Source organism: Esox lucius, chromosome 10 (genome assembly GCF_011004845.1).
Source record: "Esox lucius isolate fEsoLuc1 chromosome 10, fEsoLuc1.pri, whole genome shotgun sequence".
Classification (NCBI taxonomy): domain Eukaryota; kingdom Metazoa; phylum Chordata; class Actinopteri; order Esociformes; family Esocidae; genus Esox; species Esox lucius.
In genome coordinates this window covers 16,479,024-16,496,637 of record NC_047578.1, presented here as the reverse complement: position 1 = coordinate 16,496,637, position 17,614 = coordinate 16,479,024, and the positions used below count along the sequence as shown (strand labels likewise).

Below are 17,614 nucleotides of genomic sequence, written 5' to 3'. Positions count from 1 at the left end.
CATCATCATTATTAATATATTTGTTTGGCTCCGTATTCCTACATTTTAAAATGATACAATGGCTATGGGTGCACACTTATCTTTCATTTGAAGATACTTATCCATGTCTTGTCACAGCTGCTTGTAGATAGGAGACATGGAGCAGAGTGAGGCTTAGTAAACATCCTTTAATTCCCTATTTCTTAAACATAAATTAACAAACGGAAACTTCGTGTGAGTAACATCTATGAGCTGAGGTGCCAAACTGAACACAAACAACAAACCACAAACTGAGCAAAATACAGGCAACTGAAATAGGGTCCCCAATCAGAGGCGACAAGAGACAGCTGCCTCCAATTGAGGACACTCAAAAAGGGAGCACAGAGATGTCACGAGGCACATCGGATAAGAGATTTGATTATCTCAATGGGACATCCCCTGGTAAAATAAAGGATGTCACGAGGCACCTCTGTGGTCAGGCCCAGGCTGTGGTCCCCAGGCGCATAGAGATGCCTAGAGGACCCGAGCCAGGACCTGACATGTCTGAGTATGAGCCATTTTGAAATTATAGCACGTTTGGTATATAGTCATTTAATTTTAATGGCCCACAAATCATTCAACAATTGGTTTCACAGCTGTTTCTTATAGGGCAGATGTGTCATTTTGCATTGTAGGTTTATGCACAGGAAAGCGGTCTAGTCCTGATTCCGGGCTTTGCATTTTCAATCTGGTGCTGTTGTCTGACAATATGAGGACCAAAAACGTGCCAATGCAAGTTAAGATAGCCATCATAAAGCATAAGAATAAATAACATTAGGATAAATCGAGACATAAACAAAACATAAAACATAACATAATGAGAATTTCCTGGACCAATAGGGTTGCTGGTCATATTCCTTCCAAGTGCTCACATAACAAGTGGTAACATTATTAAACATGCTCATGTGTTGCTGGTTTTATTGACTATTTTGTTTAAACAATGCTTTGGACTGGTAAAATCTGAGTGGCTGGTCGAATAATTGGTAACATTTTATTTGAATATTCAAGATAACCATCAGATGCTCTACAAATATTCATACTATCAACAAACTATCAAGAAATGAAGTAAATGTTTGCCAGATTAAGGCTAGATGGCTAACCCAATGTGGAGTTATAATCAGAAGAGGTATTCAGCCTGATAGAACTAATTTACCCTTGGTTCTTACTAGGTTCACCCTTTACTGATGCGGGAGCGTCGCTCAGGTTCTCAGCGGACCAAGCTGCTCCGAAGGACCGTCAGTGTGCCGGTTGAGGGGAGACATCAACACCCTGAGATCGGTACGTTAAACCCATATGCCAAAACAGTGTACTGTGTACACTGTAGACGAATACAACATTGGATCACAAAATACACTATAGTAAGTTCATTGCAGTACATCAGCACAAGTTCTACATTTTGTTGTAAAATTTTCTGGATATCTGCTGGCTCTAATTTGATGCCTACATCCTTGCATGTCACACTCCATTGAAGTTGATTATGACAGTATACAGTTAGTTAACCTCATCTCCAGGCCACTGGAGTCTAAATTGGTTTTTGTGGGACTGGCCAAAGAGTTCAACAGGAGTGGCCTTCTGAGTAAATTATTTATCATTCCATTTTCCGCCATGACTTGGTCCTTAAATAAACTGGTAAATAATTAGCAAGATCCTAGTTCAAGCAATTTACGCATGAGAACAGCAAGCCGTGTATAAGTACAGTTCTGTGTATGTTGGTCATATAACACATATACCACCAATGAGTTTGAATAGGAAATATAGAAAAATGTATAGGAAATATAGTCACTGACAAGGTTAGAAATAATGATTTTTTATTGAAATAATTTTCCTTCACACTTTGCTTTTGTCAAATAATCCTCAATTTGCAGCAATTGCAGCCTTGCAGACCTTTGGCATTCTAGTTGCCAATTTATTAAGGTAATCTGAGGATATCAAGTGCCATCCACATAGTATGGCGTGGCGTTGCAAAATTGAGTAATAGCCTTCCTTCTTCAAGATCCCTTTTACCCTGTACAAATCTCCTACTTTACCATCACCAAAGCACCCCAAGACCATCACATTGCCTCCACCATGCTTAACAGATGACGTCAAGCACTCCTCCAGCATCTTTTCATTTGGTCTGCGTCTCACAAATGTTCTTCTTTGTGATCCGAACACCTCAAACTTAAAATTGTCTGTCCATAACACTTTTTGCCAGTCTTCTTCTGTCCCGTGTCTTTGTTCTTTTGCCCACCTTAATTTTTTCTTTTTATTGGCCAGTCTGAGATATGGCTTTTTCTTTACAACTCTGCCTTAAAGGCCAGCATCCCTGAGTCGCCTCTTCACTGTTGATGTTGAGACTGTTTTTTTGCAGTTACTGTTTAATAAAGCTGCCAGTTGAGGACCTGTGAGGCATCTGTTTCTCAAACTAGACACTGTGATGTATTGCTTAGTAATGTATTGCCCACTCTCCTTTCTATTCTGGTTAGAGACAGTTTGCGCTGTCCTATGAAGGGAGTACTACACATTGTTGTATGAGATCTTCAGTTTCTTGGCAATTTGTCGCATTGGAATAGCATTCATTTCTCAGAAAAAAAATGTATTGATGATTTTCAGAAGAATGTTTTTTTGTTCCTGATCATTTTGAGCCTGCAATAGAACCCAAAATTGCTGATGCTCCAGATACTCAGCTAATCTAAATAAGGCCAGTTTTATTTCTTCTTTAATCAGCACAGCATTTGTGCATCAGCTGTGCTAATATAATTGCAAAAGGCTTTTCTAATGATCAGTTAACCACTTAAAATGATAAACTTGGATTAGCAAATAACCAGAAAAGGAACCCAGCAAGCCTATTTCGGCCAGCCCGCAATTAGAAGTGATATATATTGTTCCCTCACTGGATTGGAACCCAGGTCTTCTGTGTGAGAGGCTGTGTCTTGCCAAGTGTCAGTATATCGTCTTGACTAGATTATTTTGTCACGCATTAGCATCACGCCAAGTTTGAATATTTTGACACCATTGTATTAAACTGACTAACGTTTCTTATTAAGTTTACTTCCACCACAAGTAGCATCTATGAACTATATGGTTTTGCCACTGGCCGTTTTAGCATCTTATTAGCAAGTAATAGGCTTACTAGTGATAAAAGTGGGCAGAATCTAACACTAGTATCTACTAACGTACTACTTGGAATAGTCATAAGAACTGAGAAATTTAGGTGAAGATAACTTACTTTTTTGTCTATGCTATTTAACACGTGATAGTCAGTCAGTCAGTCAGTCAGAGACATTCGCTCTTCTTGGGCCGCTCCACTTACGCGGTCCGGCAAAAAGAGCCATTGGAACACAGGACTGATGGTTGCTCATAATGGGGCTCTGGATATTCCTTAAAAAATCAGCCGCTTCCGGCTACAATAGTCATTTACAACATTAATAATGTCTACACTGTATTTCTGATCAATTTTATGTTATTTTAATGGACAAAAATGTTGCTTTTCTATCAAAAACAAGGACATTTGTAAGTGACCCCAAATTTTTGAACGGCAGTGAATATTATCAACCCTAAATAGCACACTTTCACAGTGACTCCTTGAGTGCCTGCTTTTCAAGGCCTGTACTGTAGTCTTTTGTTGTCGAAGTGATGCTGTGACGTAATCCACAAGCTAGTCACCGAGCTCAGGGCCCATTTTCTGGACACCACCATCTGCAACTGGGTCCTAGACTTCCTGACTGGCAGACCACAGGCTGTTAGGGTTGGCAACACCACCTCCTCCACAATTACTCTCAACACGAGGGCCCCTCAAGGGTATGTGCCCACAGAGTCACCCTTTTAGTCAAGAAGGCGAATCAACGTTGCTACAACCACAGACGGCTGAATGCATTTGTCATTTCCCCCTGAGCACTCTGCAACTTTTACACCACAGAGAATGTCCAGACAAGTTTCAGCACAGCCAGACATGGGAACTATTTCAATCTCGACCACAAGGCCCTTCAGCGGGTGGTGAAAACAACCCAGTTCACCACTCTGTTTCTATTACATTGAAGTGACAAATTCATTCATATTTTTTCTTTCTTATTTTGAAGGCATTGTTTAGAGAACAGGCAATTAAGCATCTCATTGTACCCCACTGTATACTGGCACTTTAAATGTATTGGTATTTCGCAGGTTCGGAGTATTATTTTAACGGTATACAACTGTGCTGGAAGAATAGAGTAATTGAACAATTAAAACCGATTAGCATTTTAGTGGCCTCAATAATCTAAGGGTGCATTGTTCCCTGATGGCCGGTGGAGAAACATTGGTCGTTGTTGAGATTAATGTACATAGTTATGAAGACGTGGGTAACATTTTTATGATTTTCAAAAACAGAATTCAATACTGCAAATGTGATTGAAGAATACATCTGTTGGATTGGCTGACACTTTTTTTTTATATGCTGCACCCTGAACATTAGTTGGTACATTTGTATACTCTGAATTAGACCCTTTTATATATAGAAAGATTTTCAGATGTGTCTGTAGTACCCCATAGAATCGGCTAATGGTTGTAATGTGCAATTATGGTCATTAACACATTTTCTAATTCAACTGCATTTTTGAGTGGGTTTCATAGGGGGTCGCAATATGTAATCACATAATTACTGTTGGAGGGAATAACTTATTTTCCACATCAACAAGTAATGCTGGCTACTCCATTCACAAATGTATTCACCAATATTTTTATTTGACAATCTATAATGTTGATTTACATTTTGGCACCAGCTACCACATGTTTCTGTTGAATACACAGCTTTAAAAAAAAAAAGTATATTTATCCAGACACATAATACTCAGGGAAAAATATCAACTAATATTTCCACTTAAGTAATTTAGCAGACACTCTTACCCTTAGTTTCTTACAGTAGTAGCTTCATCCTGGCTCCCCAGGGGGAATTGAACCCACAACTGTGGCGTTGCAAGCGCCATGCTCTATTGTCTAAGTTACACTGGTACCTTATTGGTAATGTCCGTTCATGGGAAAAGAGGAAGATGTTTTTCCTATTATTGTAATACATTGTTGTCTCTCCTAGCAACATATCTTAAGTTTAAAATATCCCAGTATATTCATTCAGGCATTTGAACATTTGATCCCCTGATTCTTCTAGAAAAATGGAAACTAAATGTTTGTATGTGATAAGGAATCTAGCCGTGGTACTGTAGGCTTATAGGCAGGTCACATTCTTGTATCTGTATTAGCGTTTTGTTTAAGGGTTCCTCTCTTCCGATTCATACCACTTCATTTAGACAATATTCGTTTTTTTGTTGTTCTAAAAAGCAAAGTCTGTGAATGTGGGACCACTCGAACACAGACATGCAATCTTTTTCGTTTTGTACTTATTTACACAGAACGCACAAGCAGCATTCACTATTGGTTTTGATGTCTGGGCCTGCGTCACCACGCAGAGCGGCAAAACGTGGGTGGTACAATCGGTAATCGTGGTGAGAGCGAGGAACACCGTCATATGTTACACATCACCGCTGTACACTCGTTGGTTTGAATTTACCCTTAACAGTATCATGCAATGCATTAGTCCCTATCTCGCCTTTGTTACGGAGCATCACATGTGCCAAATGAGATCCTACATTGCAAACTAAATTAAAGTAAATTGTACAAAATGCATACAAATCAAAACTGAACGGTAGATCTGTCTGAACATGCTCTCTCTTGTAATGTATAAATGCGTTACTGTGTTTGTGTGTGTGTGTGTGTGTGTGTGTGTGTGTGTGTGTGTGTGTGAGAGAGAGAGAGAGAGAGAGAGAAAGAGAGAGAAAAAGAGAAAGTAAGAAAGCAAGGTACAATACATAGAAAAATACATTCGAATTATATAATGGGGGTAAAGTTTCATCAAAGAAATGAAAATGATACTGCAACATTACGGAGGTCACATCCCATCTCTTTCCTGATGGTAACCATGGTAATAATTATAGGCCTGCAGTTTGGTAAATAGTAACCTTTTTTATACACCACTATTACTTTGGCCTCTCTCTCCTCACTCTCTCCATTTCCCTCGATCTGTTCCTCCTCTTCAAGTAAAAATCTCTTTTGGTACTGCCAGCAGTTAAAAGGGAAATAATCATGGTCATACAGTTGTCATGGAAACTGGGAATACTGATTTATCAACCCCATGTCTGACTTGGTTGGATCCAAGCACCATGATTGGCTAGCACAGTCCTATCTGGACTGAACCACTGTACATCATGGAACAGTTTGTCCGGATCACAATTGTGTAGTAGTCTTAATGTGTTCATTCAAAGCGTGGAATAAGAATTATTGAATGTAGTAAGGACATTTTGTTTAGCAAACAGCCACCAGCGTCAGTGTTTGAATGAAGTGATGTTACTTTAGACTTTGCCTATTCTACCCATTGTTCATTGACATGGAGGGTATTCAGTTTGCCTTCACTTCATTAACCAGAGGAAGATTATATCTCTCAAAATGTTATTTCCGGAGCATTCAGGTATGGCTGATGTTTCTGTGTGTGTGTCGCTGTGTGAGTGGGCATGTGTGCATACGTTTCTGTGTGTGTGTGCAGGTGACGTCTTTCCTTGAGCCATGTAGACCAGCCTCTGTATTTATTTTTATGGTGTAGCAGCATGTACTTTGAATTGCTGCTGCCTTACAGCTACTAGGTTCAGGGAGATCATGTTTGTGTGGACATAGACTTCAATCCTATTCCTTGAGGGTTTTTAGATGGTTATTCTAGATCAGTACTGAAGCAAGAATTAAGCTGATCAATCTTTTGATTAGTTGAATATTATTGGATTTTTTGGATTTTTTTTATTAGATATCTGCAACAAAGAGCTGCATTATTCTATGGATCTCAGGTTTACAGATTGAATAGTTTGTGGATAGTATCTAATGTCTGCTGTTTAAGGGGGATCTTTTTAACAAATGTAGATATGATTTTATCCAAGTTTTTGATTGGTGCCTGAATGTCAATTTATTGGTGTCAGTTTTCTATGGATAACAAATAAATATTAAAGGCTGAAGAGTAAGTACAAGTGTCAACAGCTAAAAACCTTAAACAGCTAGTAAAACATATGGAATAGCACAATGGTGAGGAAAAACTGCCAAGAAAGACTGGAACCTTGTGTGTGTGTGTGTGTGTCCTGGATCAGCAATACAACCGGATGGACTGCCCATTTCCAGAAAACTTAAACTTAAAATTCAAAATGTTTACAGAGTATGTCATCTAACACTCACACACACACATGTGATTGCCCCCGACCCCCCCCCCCCCCCCCCACACACACACACACCCTCTCCTCCACACACCCTCTCCTCCCCTAGACAGAATTTGTCATGTCCTCCAAGAGAGAGATCTAGAGAGAGAGACACAGGAATTACAGAGTACTAGCCATGGTTACTGGCTGGGAAATGCGTTCTCTAAGCACCAGATGTGCACCAGAGAAAACTTCCTGTGTGAAGGAGCAGCTTGGTTAGAATCTAAATAGCTTAGCAAGAGGCACTTAAAGGGGGGAAAAATCTCAGTCTTCATATGTTCCATGTAGTTGCAAAAGAGGAAATGCCAAAATTGTAAACTGGAGAGGATAACATTATGATAAAATACTTGTAAATTAATGTAGATTCTTGACAGCCTCCCACAGTCAATCTTGCTTGCAAAACTCAGTCTATCCAGGCAACAAGAATGTTTCTAGTATTAAATCATGCTATGTTATAACCCAATACAAATTGTAGTATTGTTATATGATACTTTTCCTCTTAGGTGTGGGCACCTTTCAAGCACCATTGTATTTTTCTGTTCCTTATTAATGTGCTGGTAGGCTTTTGTCTAGTACGTTTGTGACCGTTAGGTTGTACCATTTAGTGCGCATACTGACAGTTTACCGTTATTGCACTCAGTCTTCATAAACCCTTTCCCCTCTCCCACATCAGCTTGTTACAATATGTGTGTGAGTGTGCATGTGTGCGTGAGTGTGTAAGAGCGCGCGCGCCAGAGAGAGAACGATAGAGAGAGATTTCACCAATCACCTTTCAACACCTCCTCCGCCTCTTTCTGACAATTCGCTTCTCAATCATCTTGTTGCAAGTGACCGCGGCAGAAGAAGCGCGACATAGCGATGAACGAAAATACAAGATCACTCACCTGTGCAACAACATCGTTCAATACGTCTCTCCAAGCAACCGATAAAGTCTGACGCAACACCATAGAGAAATTCATTTTGACGGTAGAACGGAGGCAGTGTCAAAGCGGCAACTTCTGGTTATTAACAACTCTCTTTGGAATCTGATGCATTTACATATCGGTTTATTTTATTTCGATGAGGGATGACAGCCTACGGACCCGTCCTCAAGTCTCCCCGCTGTTATCAGCAAACAGAATGTAGGCCTATCCTACGAATCGGAAAATAGCCATATACGCTTCTTCTGGCATGGATGTTGGGCATATGCGAGCGCTGGAAAGAGATACGTCTCTATATAATTTCTGTGTTGATGGATAGACGTGGTGTGTAAAGCATAACCACGAGGATGCGCCCGTAGTCGATTTGTTGGCATACGCTACACCCTAAATGTAGTGACAGGTTGGTCCATATCCCCGACATTTGTCACATCGATAAAAGTATAGGGTGATTTATGACTGGCTTTAACCAAAATATTTAGTATATGTTGGTATTGATACGACGTTCTGGGAATTTTTATCATATTTCAGATGGCTTGCAACAATTTGGTTCGTTCACGGCGATTGAATGCATTTGTCAAAACATTAACAGATTAGCCTAATTGATCATTGATCTTACATTGATCATTATCAGAGTACATCGATTCGTATAGAACGCAAGTTGATGCATTACAAGAGTAATAGGCTGCAAAGATAAACCCAACCAAAAGATGAAAAAAATCACCCTCAGAAGTGATTCTGTAGGTTACCGAGGAAACGGAAAAGGGATCGCATTTCAGGTTTGGGATTGGAAAACAGTCGGAATAAAAGGAGCCGACGGAAGAGACCAAAGAGAGGCCGTGGTCAAAGAGCCTTCTGTGGGACTGCCTGACAAGGAGCTGCGGATGCCAGCACTGGAAAGCGTGGCTTGGCGTTGGTGGAAGAAAGAATCGAACATGCGTGAGACATCATAACAATCATTATAACAAAACATACGCATCACAATATATTTTGAGTGAGCAAATAGTCTACTATATTGTACATTTTGTAGGGAGTTGCTGATATCCACCATTTCCTAAAAATATAATAAGTGAATATATAGGGATATTTATGATGTATTTATCAATATTTATTATTTAGAACTGTATACTGGAATTTTCCAGTCTCTGTAATAACCTATTTGTATTCTTAGTTGCACTGAGTATACCATTGTAACTTATCAAAGTCATTATCCCAGACACAAGCTAAATCCATGTCACAAGCAACTCAAACTCACTTAAAACTGTACCTTGCTAATCTTCATATCCAGATTTTGCACAGTGATAAGAACTGCCAAAAACATGCACAGCCTTAACACTCCAAGTCCTCAAAAATCCATGTGTTCACTTAAATTCACAACCTTTTGGCAAAAGACATGTGCTTACTTCACAGAGAGCTCTCTGAATATATTTAAAGTATATTATAATAAAGACAAATGCACAGACAAAAAGCACATCTACAGCAGAAGCAAACATTTTAAAATGCATACTAATTTAGCTTAAATCAATAATACACATATTATTAGGAACTCATACTTCCTGTACAATGTGTTGTGAATAGTATGGATCTCAACAACAACTTTTAAGTGTCTCATGTGGTCACAGAGATAGTTGTTAAGCGCAAGCGATCTTAAAAGAAGAGGACCCTATATACTATTGCTGGACACATCTCAGCCCACACCTTCAACCTGTGGACCAACCAAACGTGGAACCTACTACTACCGTGGTGTGCTATAGTCAACCATAGCTGAAAGCCACCTGGAAAATGAACCCCCATTCCTAAGTAACTTGGAAACCAGCCTTGATTCTGCTGACCCGTACTCACCTTAACTTGGTTATTGAGCTGCTCTGCTTGGAAGTCAACGAATCGCAGCCTGTATTTTGGGTAAGGCGTGACAATCTGAGTCTTTGATTATTTCTTGATGTAATTCGCTCCTGTGTTGAATGTCAGAAATGTCCCTTTCTGAGTTATAACTTTAAACTACAAATACACATTACTACAGCCTGCTCGACAAGGCAGATCCTGTCCAGAAACAATCCTTGCTCCTTCCTAAAGACATTAATTGGTGCCTTTGCACTCTGCTATGCTAGATGGAGCTCCTGTACTCCACAAAGGGCCATACACAGGCCTTTTAGAGGGCAGGTGCTCAAAAACATAAAACAAATAATATCTTATAATTATCATAAATATCTCTTTAAAAGCATTGTTTGATTTTTTTTCTGTGACAACACATTCATCAACTGGCAGCCTAATCTAGTTACAGCTAGTTACAGTGCCCCTTGAAAACATGTCTGACGTCGTAGGGGGAGGGGGAGCTATCAGCAGATTATTTAGATACATCTGCTTATAACTCAATTGAATTCACCCTGTTTGACTTTACCCTGTTTGTCTTCCCTTCCAATTTGCGCTCATGGCCTCGTGTCATCACTGCAACTACTTCACTGCAACTACTACAGCACAATTTGCCAAGCCGTTCAGGTCCTTAGCACACTGGTCAATTAACCCGCAAGAACCTGCCAGTACCTCAGCGCTTAGAGAAGAAAGCATTCTTTAGCCACTAACTCCGCTTAAGCTTGCATGTGCCGACTGTCCACAAGAAGACACTAGAGCGTGATGAGGCTAGGCAACCCTTGTTGGCTCAGGAGAGTTGAAGATCAAGACATGTTCCTCCAAGCACAATTTGCCAAGCTGTTCAGGTCCTTAGCACACTAGTCAGTTAACCATAAAGCACTTACCAGCAAATCAGATCTTGGAGAAGAAAGGATTCTTTAGCCAATAACTACGTTTTTGAGCTTGAATTCACCAACCGTTCACAGGGAGACACGCCATGAGGCTAGACAAACCTTGTCAAAACCTAACCACACCAACCAGGATGGTGCTAAGCCAATTTCTACTGCCACATGCTAGAGTCCTGGGCATTGTTGGCATGCCACAACCAGGAATCAAACTCTGCCATGACGGAGCTTTTCTTTGATGGAGTAACTTTACTGCATTCATTGTAATTTTTATTATTAATATTATGTAGTATAATATGCATACTCTTTTATGGATATGGTTGACTGGGTTGTGTCTAGTTTGGATATGTTGGTATTGGTATTGGTATGCTGGTGTGTTGATGTTGCTCTGACACATCCAACATCAGTCTCCTGACAGAAGAAGCGATGGAGTTGGGTCGAGGGCTTTTGCTTGTTATCTCAGTATGTTGTGTTTATGCAACTGGATGGGTGGGGGTGAGGGTGAACCCCCAATGGCTTGCTGGCAAACTGGCTTCAGAAACACAACAAAATATTATACCACCCCTCAAAAGAGTTCTTGAAAAAGGGGTAGGTGTTTGGGCACAAGTATACTCACGTCTGTGCATGTGCCGAGCTATACATACAGTAATGACTTTTTACCGTTCGAATTCCTTCAGATCTAAATTAAGTTGATTCTGGCCGAGCTGTGGGCTGTTGTGAAAAGTGGATAGAGATCTGGATAAACAAGCCCAAACGCCAGAAGGGATGGGTCTGGTTCACTAGGCAATTATAAACATGAAATGGAACTGATTAATCAGTTGTAACTGTACTGCTATGTTCTAATTGTGCTTTTATATATTTTCAATATTCAGTATTTTTTTTAATTCATTATTTTCTGTGAATCCGTTTAAGGGGTGTTACAGTTGCACATAATCCTGGATTGGGGGAAGTTAGTTCTTGATTTAGCAAAAATGTGTCTGTCAGACGGTTTTCCAGCCAGGTTTGCCATTCACCAGGAGTGATTCACACCCAGGCACATACAATTTCTAAAGTCATTAGATGAGGGGATCTACTGATGTTCAAATCAAAGGCTCACAAAGATTATATACCTGGCAAGTACATGAGTTCCACATCTTTTGGATGCTGCTCTTCTAAAAATGGCATTTTGCCAATAAAGTATGCCTTGATGTCATGCTTCCAAATGTAAACACCTGACTCAGTTTATTCCCTTATATACCATTAGCTATGTACCTCATTGATTGGAAACCAAAGAAGTTAGTGTGCAGTGAAAAACTTAAAATGGACAGTTGTCATGGTAACAATAGAAAATGAGGCACATTGGGAAGAGAATTGAAGCTGATAAAAACCTACAATATGTGTCAAATTCCTGCAGTAGCTATCATTCTTGTTTTTCAAACATGTTCAATTGTTCCGCCAAGGCTAATCAAAAATGTTTGAATGTAGTTAGCGATCATTAAATACTGCTTGTAATATCAGACCCCTGCTACTTACCCAGGGGTTCAACCTTCCCAAGTTACCCCATGTCACCCCACTACTCCACACACTCCACTGGCTTGCAGTTGAAGATTGCATCCACATAAACACCAAAGTGTTAGCCTACAGACGGACAACTAAATAGAAAGAGAAGAACCTACTGTAGTAAGAAACCTAGAAAGTAGCCTGGGAATGGGGGTAGCCAATCCACTTCTGACTGGTCAAAAACACCTAACCTCAGAAGAAACGTAAATGTCAGTTGGCTTTTCATGATAATAAAATTAAAACAAAATAATAAAAGGGACCAATTGGGGTGTAGGCAAATACAGGAGAAATCATCTAGAATCTAGATCAGCAAGCTGACCTCATGGACTTTGGACGGAGTGGTTCTGAGAGTGGATTCTAGGGCTCAGGTCTATTGTGTCTATTGAGTGAGAGAGAAGTTTTAAAGCATTGTTTACCAACTCCAGCTTTTAGTACCCCCAAACGTTCACCCTTTACACAGCTGATCAAACCTTCAAACTAGTCATTAAGCCCTGGTTTGTGAATTGGCTTTGTTTGTCTAGGGCTAAAACCAAAATGTGCTCTGTTTGGGGTTGTGGAATACCGGAGTTGGACAGTTGGTACTAATGGTAGATTATTCCACAGAAAGGTCCCTTCTTACCTGGATAGCTGGAGGGAGGAACATTAGTCTAATAGTCTAATCTTGATGTAACAAAATCACGGATGAGCTTTTCTGCACAATCTTGACCAAATGTTTCAGGCTGTTTTAATTTTACAGAAATGTTTTTTGGCTTTATATTTCACCACTTTTGATATGAAATTATACAATGACTATAACTTATAGTCTATAAGAACAAAGTGCAGACAAATTGAGTGTATTGAACATACATATTGTATTTTGAAATGTTACCAAGTTTTGTATTTAGTCCCCATTTTGGGGTACCCAAAGTATTTAGACAGTTTAACAATATGTACAATCAATTAGTAATAGTTAGTGCTTCATCTCATATTCTTTGCATTCATTAATGGCCTGAGGTCATCAACCAATATACATTACCAGACACTGATTGTCTTCCCTTGCGTTGCTCTACCAGGTTTGTACTGCAGCCATCTTTAGTTCCTGTTTGTTTCTGTCTATATTACCTTCAGTCATGTCTTCAGCATGGTAAAGGCACGCATAATGGTATTCAGGTCTGGTGAATATCTTATCTGTCTCTACATGTTGTTTTTTAGATAAGATCAGATTAGATTAGATTCAACTTTATTGTCATTGAATTGTATGAGTGCAGTACAACAACATGCAGCTAGCATCTAACCAGAAGTGCAAATAGCAGGAAATGTACAAGTATTACGTAAAGTGTATGTTACAAGTGGAATGTGTAGATGTGCAATTAAGGCAAATACAGTGCTAAATAGCAATTCTAAATGAGCAATGAAGGCAAATAGGGGAGGGCAGAAAACGTACAAATGCACAAGTATTAAGTATATGCATATGCAAGTGGGAATTAATAGTTGTGCGATGAGGCAAATACAAGTACAAATGACAATTTTGATTGTGCAATCGAGCAAGTTGGAGGTGTAAGGTAGTCTGTACAACTGAAATGGGGGGATAGCAGCAATGAGGTTCCCGAGGTAGACGTGCATGTAACATCCGAAAAAAAGAAAAGTACAATGGCAATTCTAAATGTGCAGTGCAGGCAAATTGAAGGTGCAAGGAGGCATGTAAAACTGACATTTTTGGGTACTATTTAGCAGGCCATTCTTTAGTTGAATTTTGGGGAATTGCTAGTTTACTGGTTAAACTAGGTTACTGGTTTACTATGCCTAGCAATGGAAAATGTTCCTGGTTTGGTGGACTGTTGTAATATTTAAAATGTTTTGGTCATACAAGTACAAGGTTGTTTACCAATGCTAAGCTTACCAGTTCTTTCTCATTTTTAATCTACCAAACAATTGATTTGGCATACCTAATGTTTTGGCTACTTGTGTTTGGCATATTTCTATTCAGATTTATCTGCCTTGTGCTGGCCAGCTCGACTTGCATTGAAGCTTTGTGATCACCAGAAACAGACCAAATGCAAAGCCTAGAATTAAGACTAGACATTGACAGCCCTCTTGTCTATATGCTAGCGATGCTAACAAACATACCTGCCTAATTAGAAACAAGTATTGGTGCAAATACGTTTGTTACTTTAAAATGGGGGAACTATGTACAAATGTGCAGTAATTTCTAAAAGATTCATCCAGAGATAGTCTGTGCTTTAATTTCAAAGTCAATGTATAATTTCAAAGTCAAACTGCTGGAAGAGAGAAAAGAACAAACAATATGTCACTGTCCAAATGCTGATGGAGTTCACTTTATATCTACAGAATATCATGACTTTGACAAATATTTTTGGAGTTCAGTATTCATATATAGATATCTATATCTCATCATGATTAACAATTTTCCCATATAGGTCAATATAGTTTATACAAATGTTGGCCAAGTTCTAATAATCACAGCTATTGTTTCCCACAATGAACTGAGGACCAGGATCTGTATTTATGTCTCCTTACATTCATAGTTCCCTTCGTACATTAGTCACACTCAGTATCGCAGACATCACAAGCTTGGCTGACTGATGAAATTTTATTTCTTAGATGTATTATTCCAAAGGTGGCAGTGCGTCATTCATGGGTGACAGTCAGTTACTTTTATCAGGACCTCCTCTGTGAATGTTATCATTTGTACTGTATTTATAGATGCAGTATGTTGTCAGGCTGTACTTATCTACATTACTTAGCTTTTCCGCTAAGAAAAGCTAAGTAAAACATGTTTTCACCCTGGGATCTGAAATGTGTTTTCACCCTGGGAAACAGAATGGGTTTTATGGCACCTTGACACTTGGATTACAAAAAGGGAAGAAAGACAACTTACATTCAATGACTGATGTTTTTTGCAATTCATAATGGTAATCATTTAAAACAGTTTGATGCAAGGCAATTAAATCAAATGAAGAAAAACAACTCTGGGATATGATTGATATGATCTGTTCTTCCAAACTATTGAAAATAGTTTATGAACAGGCATAGGAATCGATTTTTGCATAGGAATTTATTTTAAATCGGGTTGCTATCCTCGTCTTGATACACTCGTAGCAGAGCAATTGCGACAGTCAAAACAGTGCAGTTGAGTGCTAGTAAGCTAGACTGACCATGTTTTTGGTGGTTACAGCCATATTTTAACCCCCTGTAGTTATGTATGTATAGTATGTATTTTGTTCTTGCATGCAAAAAGGCTGAGGGTATATATAGTATACAGTGCAGGCACGTATTATTCATTATAAAAAGGTGAATTTCTTCAATGAACTGAATACATCCTATCTTTCTAGTTTTGATTTTGGCATCCAGGATATTCACCAGTTAACTTTGGGTTTGTGGTAGATTATGCTCTTCTTGAGTACAATACATTGAATTCATTAAATTCCCACAAAAATGGGAACTCCTTAAACTTCGCATCTGTAACAGTATTATGCTTTGCAGTTCAGTCAGTATATCATTTTCCAAATTGAAAACGTTTGGAGTATCTTCATCCATTTCAATGATCATTGTTACTGAAAAGTATGCTTGTGACATGAGAACCAAATACTGTTGTATCAATTGTCCTCAAAAGCCAAACTATTTTGCAATATTTGAATACATCATTTTATCATTACTTAAAAATGTAGAGTATCTTCCGCAGAGAGAAACATGTGGAATGCTTAGGGCTATTGTGTACTTCTCAAACACCCACTCTCAGTCTTTCTTGTTCTCCCCTTCTCTTTCTCTCTCTTTTCTCTGTCTTTCTCTTTCTCTCTCTATCAGTTAGCTGGAAGCTGTTACCACCCACACACACTCCAGCCTGGCATCAAATTTACATTCAGAGTATAAACACACATACACACACACACACACGCACACACACGGATGTTCACAAGTGTCATCAGTCATAGACAATATACAGTTATTATTTTAGTGTTTAAATATTTTGTTGTGTGATATGTAATAACGCCTCAGCGAGAGCCATGTTTGTACTAGGATAGCAGTTGTGTTGTATTAATGTGTTCATACCTCAGCTAGCAGGCCCAATATAAATTATTTGATATGTACCTCACACATTATAGTTAAAAATGCTGTACCTTTTGCACATTTGTGTGTGATCCTGGTTTTACTATACATGTGGCTGGAAGTCCTTAAAATGTAGTAAAACCTGAAAATGTATTCCCCACAAAGACAACCCCTATTTTCATATTGAGTTTTCGATATCCTATCTTACAGTTTTCGTGTTAGAATTGGAGTTCGTTTTAGGTTTAAGCTTTAGGAGTTAAGTCAGTGTTAGTGTTAGTTTAAGCTTAGGCAAAAAGGTCTTGACGTAAAATGTTGATGTTGAATTGACGTTAGAATTAGTATAAGGGTTAAGTTAGGGGATGGTGTGTGTGTGTCTTCGTAAGTACTGTATACTGGTGGGGTCTTTTTAAATGCTCATAACCCTCACATCTCTTACTACAAATTCTACCAATGTCTTGTAGTTTAAGTAAGTAGAAGCTGTTAGAGCTGTTACCATGGATACAAAACAATGAGCTGGAATCCAGAATAGAATTTAGCAAGAGAGAGTTGGATGTTGCAAAAGATTGAATTGAATGCCATGTACAGTATACAGAATTCAACCTATATTTTCTCTTTCTTTGATGTAAGCCTCGCGCCTTGTACACATTTTGTCTTTTAATGGTACAGTTACAGGTTTTTGTTCCCTCATCAACAATAATGCGACAAGTAGGCTATATAAGTAGCATTATGATCATGTTTTCCATTATATTGTTTTTGTGCAAATGTCAGTTGCTTCTATGGCATATCTATCTTAAATTTGCCAAAATAAATTGGCTGTCATTGAATGTGGTACACTTCTACATTTTAGCTTCCAGTAACCTGATACACAGCTCCATTCTCAAATATGCAGCTGAGATCCATTAGGGGAGAGCTGGGATTAAAGTTTCGCTGAGTGAAAGTAAGACAGCCATTTTCTCAGATTCAATCCAAAAGCTGGAATAGCAAAGAGAACTCATAGTTTTTCTAATCCAGGGGATGACTTCAATGCAAAAACAAGTGCTTTTGGTTTTTGTACTGTAAATGTAAAAGCAAGACAATAAAATGGGTGTGTTTTTCTACTTTT

General features: G+C 38.9%; 1 protein-coding gene across 14 annotated transcripts in view; it reads left to right on the top strand.

Moving 5' to 3' along the window:
* The window catches only part of syngap1a (synaptic Ras GTPase activating protein 1a), an 83,103-nt gene that overhangs the window by 40,503 nt on the left and 24,986 nt on the right, over positions 1–17,614 (top strand). For 11 of the 14 annotated variants that reach the window (XM_020050393.3, XM_010873783.5, XM_020050399.3 and 8 more), the window contains one exon: positions 1,188–1,296. In XM_020050393.3, the coding sequence (XP_019905952.1) occupies positions 1,188–1,296 (109 nt within the window). Of the gene's footprint in view, positions 1–1,187; positions 1,297–6,258; positions 6,491–7,993; positions 10,076–17,614 lie in introns of those variants that run through there. The other 3 variants (XM_020050404.3, XM_020050401.3, XM_034294767.1) reach the window with 3 other exon arrangements.